Source organism: Malus sylvestris, chromosome 3, assembly GCF_916048215.2.
Source record: "Malus sylvestris chromosome 3, drMalSylv7.2, whole genome shotgun sequence".
Classification (NCBI taxonomy): domain Eukaryota; kingdom Viridiplantae; phylum Streptophyta; class Magnoliopsida; order Rosales; family Rosaceae; genus Malus; species Malus sylvestris.
The window spans coordinates 12,082,239-12,091,646 of record NC_062262.1 but is presented as its reverse complement, the minus strand read 5'-3'; the positions used below and the strand labels follow the sequence as shown (position 1 = coordinate 12,091,646).

The following is a 9,408-nucleotide window of genomic DNA, read 5'->3' as shown; positions in this document are numbered from 1 at the left end:
CTAGGGCCGGCTATAGTGTTTATTGTAGAGATATTCTCTAAATATTCTCAAGATATTAAATAGGAAATAATAACTTGAGATAATTGTGTAATTATCCCTAATTGATTTAAATTGGGATTACTTACTTGATTAGAGTCAATCTTCAATTGGGAATGTATTAAAGATAGGATTTGGGTAATTAATCATTATCTTTAATTCATTGCCAAGGGCAGGTGAGCTGTGGGTAGTCGTACTCAGCTGCTGAGTCCTCCAGGGGTGTGAGTTGCTTGTGGGAGCGTCTGAGAAGTTTGCCCATTTATTGAGGGTAATCTTGTATTTCTTGAATAAAAGTTCATGTGTCACCTCTAGAATTTTTGGGATTATTTTAGGCTCCACATGTATGTTAGTTTTTTTCCTCCAAGGGTAAATGACCTATCTTATCCCCAACTTTCTAATTTGTTAATTTTTTATATTTCGACATTTTCTTTTCTCACAGTTTTGAAATTAATTTTTGTATAATCTACATTTTTATGAATGTTCTGATGTAAAATTTTGAAATCCCAAAAAGCAGTTGTCTAAAAAAAAATTCAAAACTGACTGTTGAATGATAATGGTACATAAAATATGGGCGCAACAAAGTTACTGTTGGGCTTAGGGAAGTCAACAATGGTACAGAAAATATGTCCTATGGATGACATAACCTTGGCCAATGGGAAGTCGCCACGTGTAGGAAAAAACTTTACACTTAGGCCGGCCACCCCCTATAAATAGGTTATCTTCACCGTACTTTGGTAAGCTTTTGCTACGCATAAACACTCAATTTTTTTAGAGACATTGACTTAGGAATCGAAGATCCATTGACCAACCCCTACCTCGTGGGCACGTGTGGCTTTGGTTCTTGACCAAATGTGTTGTTTGTTTTGTAAGTACAAATTCGTAGAGATTAAAGACGACAAATTTTTGCAACCACAAAGTCTAACACTTACACTTATAGTTGGCTGCACATCTTTCAATTTTTAAATATTTTTTCAATAGGTTATAGTTTCAGACTCCGCATTGTAGTTTTCGTTATACAGTTGTGCAGATTCAGACTTTACATTGCATTTTATGTTTATTGTAGTCAAGTTATTCACATCTTAATTATAATGGACAAAAAGATGTGTGAGTCTGCGTGTGTGTAAATGTATATGTGCTCAAACATCAGACTCACACATTTATAAATCTAATGAGTGCTCAAATGTCAATCATTAGTGACTTAATGTACATGTCACATTTATACACAAACTAGTCCCATAGCATTTTTAATGGCCTCCTTAAATGAGCTCCTAACTAAAATTTAGCGAGAATATGGAAAAATTCATCTCCAAACACACATTCATCTTCTAAGATAGGGATTCTCCTGAAACCTCCTAACATTAATTACTGATATTCTAATAATAATTTAAATAAAAACTCTATTCCTACTAGTTATAACTACCTAAACTAGAGTGTCTGATTGGAGTATGTTTTTTAAGGGAGCTCCTAAACTAACTTTATGGTATTTTTAGCTAAAATTTAATTAAAAAATAGAGAGCACGATTGAAGATGCTCTCATGTATGAACCGTTCATTTTTTAGGTCCTCATTCATAAATCAACTAGTAAAAATTCGCTCAAATTGAAAATTCATTTAACCCTTAATTATTATTATGATTGTTTCATTATTTATTGTCAACATTGTGTTCGTATGTATATTACGTCATAATTAGATGACTGAATTATTTTTTATTTCAATAAATGTTTACAGGAATAATCTTTCAACAGTAATCTATAAAATGATATCGGTTTAGATTATGAGAAATTTCGGAGAGTGGGCCCATTGTAGTGGTTAGTGTCGTATTAAATTATTAATTGATTAGTGCTTGAGCATTATTACTAATCAACTATAAACCATAATGATATTTATTTGAAGTAATCGCACTAAAAAATGCAATTTTTTTTGTCAATGGTCAGAAAAATTGTCAATAATTAAAATTGAACATAAAAGATCTAACAATTGTGAAAATTAAATCTAAATTCTAAACAAGCTGTAGCACTTAGTACTGGTTTGGTACTGAGGTGCTTTTACAAAAGTGGGTATAAAAAAAAGCTGAGCTCAAAAAGGTGTTTGGTAAACACTAAAAAAAAGCTTATTTTCACAATTTTGAGTGAAAAAAAGCTGAAAACGTGAAGTAGCAAAAATGAATTTATTCTCACATCATATCAAAATCAATTTTTTTTTCAATGCACAACAATACCAAACCAGCCTTTAGTGCTACCTAGCAATGAAGATGTTATACATATAAAATCACAATTTTTTCTTCTTTTTATAACCATGTAGAGTGGTCATCATTCCTGTGCCAAACAATTTTTATTTTTTTGGCTTGCAAAATCATGTATCTAGCTGGCCAGGTAGGGTCCCTCGTACAAGTGATGCATTATTAGGCCTCTATTCCTATGGGTCACTCAGAAACCCAAATAGTAAACCTACGTATACTCGATGTATCCCAGTGAGGAAATGCTACAATGTACGAGAACTATCTCTGAAGATTGTTTGCCTTTTTAAAACTAGTTGTGTCAATAGCTATGATGCATCGTCAATCCAAGGAGGTGGTGTCTACGGTCCGGGCACCTGATCAGATGAATTTAAGGGTAAAAAATCTGATTGATGGGTCCAAACTATATCATCACTCTCATTAGTTACTCTGTGCATTTCAGGCACTGTACTCTAGCTACTAGATAACAATGATAATGATTATTGTGTAATGATTCTTTGATATGGATACATTTAATAAGAATTGCCAAAAAAACGTAAAAAGGCATAATCTCATCTTTTCATTACTTAAACTTCCTAAGTTTTCCTAATTATTGACCCTTTTTAGAACAAATCCACCCCTTCTAATTGCCAGGGTGATTGGGTGATTCAATTCATCAAAATTAACAAAATGAGCTCCAGCCCAAGCCCCAACCGGTCGGGCTAATCAGGCCAATCGCCCAACCCATCGCCTAAGGTCGTATGTGTAGGGGCGACGTCAGTTGTGTTCTCTCTTCCTCAATCCCCCAAAAATGGAATTGGAGGCGATGAGCAAGCTCCATAATCTGCAGTGCGATGTGGTGTTTCTAATGGCAGTGGCAATGTCAAATACGTATTGACACCCACCTTTTAATTATCGGTCATTAAATCGAATGAATTATAGAAAATGAAAGAACAAAAATTAAAAAGGGATGTGTGAAAAGTAAAAAGAGATGTGGATGGCACCACCCTATTGTATAAGGATAAATGCATCATGACCTATGGATAAAACAATATCTTGACACGAAAATTGTGATATTGTGATGTGTGAAGATAATATGTACTGCTCTTAACATAATTTGGTTCGAGGAACCCCCGATGTAATCTCTGATTTTCTCGTTGAGGGTAGTACTTCTTTGTAATCTTTATTGGTGTGGGATGCTCTTTTTCTCTTCGTCCGGGTTGAAATTCTGGAAAGATTTTTATCGAGGCCCATTATATACACCCTATCTTCAATGTTATACGCATTCAATTTCTTCATCGTTGAATATTGTACTTTCATTAAAAAAAATGCAGTGAAGGATTATGAAGAACATCTTTCATTATTTTGAATGGGAATTGTTATTTGCACTCCAAAAATCTCATTTTGCACTCCAAACTTTCTATAATTAGAAAGAAAAATACACTTGTGAGGAGTGTAGAATGAGATTTTTAGAGTGCTAATAACAGTTCCCTTTTGCATAAGAAAATAAAACCTATATGTGTATCATAAACTGTGTTAAACTTAACTGCACTTTTCTAGTCAAGTTTGTATAAGCTAGAGCCACATATTGTCAACCATGCAAATCAGTGGCGGATTTAGGATTCTAATATTGAGTGGTCCTGGTATAAAAGTTAAAAAATAAAGAAAGAAAGTAACATTGGACAATTAAACGATAAACTACAAACTTTTCATTCATAATATTTGTACAAACTACAAAAACTTAAATTTGTCCACGACAAGGTTTCATACTCTAAAAACGTGTCATAATAGTTTCATTGTCAATACAAGAAAAAACAGATCGATGATGATTTTGAACTAGCTAAAATTGGAGTTGAGCTATCCGGACTAGGATTGGAACTATCCAAAATTAGAGTTGAACTAATTGAAATAGGATTGTCCAAGCTAATCGTTGATGATTTTTGCTTATAATCTCGTTCCATACTTCTAATTTCTACACATATCAATTAACCAAAACAAAAAACTATATCAATTGATGAAGCCAAAAAAAAAAAAAATGAACTAACCACCACATGATCCAAACAATATAAAAAAATCATAACAAATTAACAATAACTATAATCTATTATGAATTTAATTTTCCATCCAATACACATCAATTTTAACATCTTATATGATTAATTTAGAATAAAATAGAAAGCTTACTTAAATTCATAAATTAGGGGATTAAGTGGTGGTGGAGACTAGAGGGAAGTGAACCATATGGCGGTCATGGAGAGGAAACAGAGGGAGATGTAAAGCAGCCGGTGGCCTGGGATCGGTTAGGTGGGGTTAGAGGAAAAAAGAAATTGGAAATGAGAATTACCCAATTAGAGAAAATGAATGCAAAATGGGATTGGGTGGAGATCTCTGGTAGGAAGAAACAGAAAAGATTCTCTTTATTTGTTTTTAATTAAAAAGGGTCTCATTCACATGGCTTAATAAGAAGACTTGCTTTTGATTATTTGTTTTAAATAGCTTGGCTCAAAAAGACGTCATTTCATTAGTCATTTGCTGAACCTACAGTAACCGGTCCGCTGCTACACTCTTCTCCTCCACTACATGCCCAACATGGGTGATCCCTGGAGGTCCTCACAACCACATTCCAGTTTCTGAGTGGTCTGGGATCACTTGGGTTCCTTAATGCATCCGCCATTGATTCCAACAACCCTTAAGTCGAGTTATCGACAATATCAATATATCGATCACATGTTCGCATATTTAAAATACAATTAAGCAGAGAAAAATTAGAGCTAAACATATTTTACATTATCCACTCGCCTTAAGTGATTTTCAAAATAGGCCAAATTAAAGGTTCCAATTTTATCATCTTACCAATTTATGTTTGTTGTTTATTCCACCGTACGATCCTCTTTTTAATGGATGAACTAGAAGATGTGGGATCCTTTTCTATGCATGGAAGTCACACTTACACAAATCTAATGAGAAAACTGTGTAATTAGTTATGTATAATGAAGCATTGACTTTAAGAGAAGCCGAAGCTCCCCGATGCCAGTTTTGGCCCATATGCCGCAAGTATATGGTTTTCACACCAACTCAGATATGAGTCATATTTCATATAGTGATGTGCGGAAATTAAAACTTGAATTGTCTTTTACATTATTCCAAACTTGAATTAGGTGTTAAATTAGACAATCTCCAAAGGAAATGTTAAATTATAAAAGTCAAAATACAATTGATGACTAATGTTGCAATCTGAAGTTTTATGTTAAATTTAATCATTTTCCAACGGAATTGTTAAATGTTATTTTATTATTTAAATAGAGTTTAAATACTTGTAGTACTTTAAAAAAATGTTAAAACAAAACTTTTATTGGTTGAAATGTTAGTAGAATAAGAGACCACCATTAAAATGAATTAAAAATAAATTTGACGATGATGTCAATTTTGACATTAAATTACAAAACCTTCAAATCCAGTTAGCAAATAACATTTCGGTTAGAGATTTTTAATGTCAAATATGCATAATAACATTTCACCTATGATTTTGACATCTTTTTTGAAGATGCTCTTATTAAGTTGAAAATTTATATCATGTTGATTTTATTTACAAAGGCTATTAATTTCAAAGTTCCATACAAAGTTAATGTATATCTAGGTAGTAGCTAGTACTTGGGATTATGATTTGGAAAAATGTCAAAATGTCGGAGGCCTCTAGCCATCACTTCAATTGCCTATATATTTTGTTTCTACTTAGTAGAAAACTTTGGATACTTTCTTTGGGAAAAGACGTATGAGAGTGAGGTTGATGATGATAAATGATGATTTGTGGAGTGCCAACATATATGAGATGGAAAGTTAGAAAGTTCGATTAGCGCTAATTGGCATAGGGAGTTAGAAATCTGATGATTGAGCATTGCCTCTCGTTTTGACTTAAAAGCCTATCACTGAATAAAATAATAATTTTTTCTAGTGTGCTACGCTGTCCAAACCCTTATATACCACTATTATTAAGGCATATCATCGCCCAAACCCAAAATCCATTTCAAAAGGTGAGACCTTTGGTTCCTCAATAGAGTTTAGGTCATACCCAAGAGATCTAAAGCGAGACTTCTCTCCCACAGAGAGAGAGAGAGAGAGAGAGAGAGAGAGAGATGGGGAGGGCTCCTTGTTGCGACAAAGCAAACGTGAAGAAGGGACCATGGTCACCAGAAGAAGATTCAAAGCTAAAAGAGTACATAGAGAAGTATGGGACTGGTGGGAATTGGATTGCTCTCCCACAGAAAGCTGGTAAGGTTTCAATTCTTCTCTTTCTCTCTCTCTCTCTCTCTCTCTCTCTCTCTCTCTCGTTATTTATGTTTGAGTTAATTAAATTGGGTGTTTGGATCAGGTCTGAAGAGATGTGGGAAAAGCTGCAGATTGAGATGGCTTAACTATCTGAGGCCAAACATCAAACATGGAGAATTCTCTGATGAGGAAGACAGGATAATATGCAGCCTCTTTGCTAGTATTGGAAGCAGGTACTTCTCTATTCTAACTATATATTAATTCATTTATCTTTTTACCTAATTTCAAATTCAGTAACTATAACATCGAGTCTACTTTTCTTTTTTCCTTAATTATCAACTGCAGTCATGAAAGATGTTTGATGAAACCTATCCAAAATCAGTAACAAAGAAAAGGAAAAAGAGGAAAGAGAAAAGACAGATTAGTTCATGTTTTTTTCCTTATTTAATCTGGTTTACAAAAACTGCATTCATCAAGAATCTGGTATTTTTGGATATTTTCACTGCATGCATGCCAAGTTTGGATCTAGCATCAACAGCTGTTAAGGGAAAGCCAGAATAAATTTTTGGTTCATCTGGAACTTAATGAACAATTATGTGTAATTAGCAATTAATTAATTATAACTAAATTAAACAGGTGGTCAGTTATAGCTGCTCAGCTGCCAGGCAGGACTGACAACGATATCAAGAACTACTGGAACACCAAGCTCAAGAAGAAGCTCATGGGGATGCATATGGGTCCTCCTCGACCTCACAACCACCATAAAAATTTACTAAAGCCTCCCCCATTTCCTTCTTCCTCTCATCACAATTACCAAAACCAACCATTAATTCCATCTGAACCTCTATCGTCGCTGTACAAAGACCTAAGCAATTACAACAGATCTTTCTTAGGGTTTGAAGCGCCAGTGCCATTGCCACCACAAGTTTCGCTGACGTCCAATAATTTCTCAAACATTTCCACCAACTCTTCTATTTTTCAAACCCTAAATTACCCAGCTGGAGTGAAGGAAAATAACAATAATAATAACCTCCTCGTGTTTGGAAGTGAAGGGAGTTGCAGTACTTCGTCTGATGGAAGCTGTAATAATCAGATCAGCTATGACTACTGCAGCAGATCAGAGATTAATAACATCAAACAAGAAGAAATGGGTTTTGATCATCAGGGCTTCATGATGCTTAACTATGGCAACCAATGGACCGAAAGGCCAAATGGGTTTTATTTTGGATCAGAAAACAACACATTAGAATTTACTGATCTGGACGAAGATGTTAAGCAGCAGCTGATTAGTACTAGAAGTAAAAATAATTATAATAATAATACTATTATAAATGAGTCCTCTAAGTCTAACAGCTTATTATTCAATGTTAATGAAAGCAAGACAGAAGATGATGAGAAGGTCATGTATTTCTACTGAAGTTACTGAATGCTAGTAGCTGCTGAATGCTGAAGAGTTATTGAGTCTACTGACTGACTGTTATAAGTAAAAATGATCAGAAGGATTTGATGGGGTATGGTGTGGTGGTGGGGGAGATATGCAGAAAGATTGACTCAGTGGACCTCTATTCTATATGTTTCTGAACTCTGAATCTGATGATATATGAAATGAAACATTTCTTTTTTTGACAGTACATGGTAATAAAGCCCTTTTTAATTATTTTGTTTGTGCATTTCTTTTCGGGAGGATGTGAATGATGATGATGATTATGATGTTATGTTGTTGTACGGGTCCTTCACTGCAACTTCATTTCAGAAATAAAAATGTGTTATGAAAGCTAGAAAGAACAGGAATCTTATGCAAACACGAACTGAATCAACCAAGGCGTGCTATGTTATTTTGTTGTTTTTCATTTTTTAAAGCTTCATTTGTATAATTGATAATGGTGACTTTTAAGAATCCTGAAGCTTATATGTGTCAGCAAGTGTGTGTTAATTTTATGTGTCTAAATAGGGATGTGTTATCCACACATCTCATTTTACTTCTTACACACTCCTTGTTAATTTCTATCCGTTGATGTTTTTTAATTCATCCGATCCGACGGCTGAAAATTAGAAGGGTGTGTGAATATCACTCCTAAATAATATCACTAAAACCATACATTTCTAGTCAAATAACAAAACTACTACTGAGTAACACTTGTTCTTCAAAATGAAATAAAGGTTTTTTTTTTTTTGTGTTGGTATGTGGAGGGGGTGCATTACTGTTGCTTGGTAGTAAGGTTTTTTTTTTGGACGATGGTAGTAAGGTTAATCACAGAATCTTTTATATCAGATTGGAAGTGGGAACTTGCTTACTTCCAGATAATTAAAGACAAAAAGATGATGCTGTAAATTTTGGAGTTTTGCAAAAGGCTCGAGCTCTAAAATCTGGTTTATTATTAATAAAATCATAATCTCAGTAATCTCGATAAACGACATATCTCATATTATATTTTGTGTAATAGTTAAAATCCTAGGGCCATGAAGTTATTATATTTGTTAATGTGTGTCTTGATCAGTCCACAACCGATTGTCTGTAAGGCGGCATGCCATGATGATAAGAACTAAGAAGGGGTTACCAGGAGCAGTAGTACTGTTAATGACACTACAAATAAAATTGGTTTCAGCAAGAAACAAGGTAATGAGTACTATTGATTAGACTATACATTTGGAGAGGCAGAATTCATTCATGAGGTAAAAAAATACTAAAAAGACTCTTAAAAATGAAATTTTTTATGAATTATCTGTTCTTTTATATTTTTTATATAATATTTTATAATATTGATACAAAAATTCATATTAAATTTTGAGGTGGTAAAAAATTCATAGAGAGCTCCACTTTCAGAAAGGGGTGTGCTATCCACACGTCCCAAATTACTTCTCACACACCCCTTGTTAATTTCTGTCCGTTGA

The 9,408-nt window shown here is 33.9% G+C and overlaps 1 protein-coding gene across 1 annotated transcript; it reads left to right on the top strand.

Moving 5' to 3' along the window:
- Positions 1-6,191: 6,191 nt before the first annotated feature.
- Positions 6,192-8,173, top strand: LOC126614955 (transcription factor RAX1-like). The gene is made up of 3 exons (XM_050282662.1): positions 6,192-6,519; positions 6,620-6,749; positions 7,153-8,173. Exons 1-3 carry the CDS (start codon positions 6,384-6,386, stop codon positions 7,931-7,933), a joined length of 1,047 nt encoding a protein of 348 aa, XP_050138619.1. The 5' UTR covers positions 6,192-6,383; the 3' UTR covers positions 7,934-8,173.
- The last annotated feature ends 1,235 nt before the right edge of the window (positions 8,174-9,408 follow it).

Bases quoted from the DNA above. Each gene is read 5' to 3' on its own strand.
- LOC126614955 (XM_050282662.1), top strand. From the start codon at position 6,384: ATGGGGAGGGCTCCTTGTTGCGACAAAGCAAACGTGAAGAAGGGACCA. The intron at 6,520-6,619 runs GTAAGGTTTCAA...TGTTTGGATCAG, and splicing joins TGCTCTCCCACAGAAAGCTG to GTCTGAAGAGATGTGGGAAA. The intron at 6,750-7,152 runs GTACTTCTCTAT...TAAATTAAACAG, and splicing joins TTTGCTAGTATTGGAAGCAG to GTGGTCAGTTATAGCTGCTC.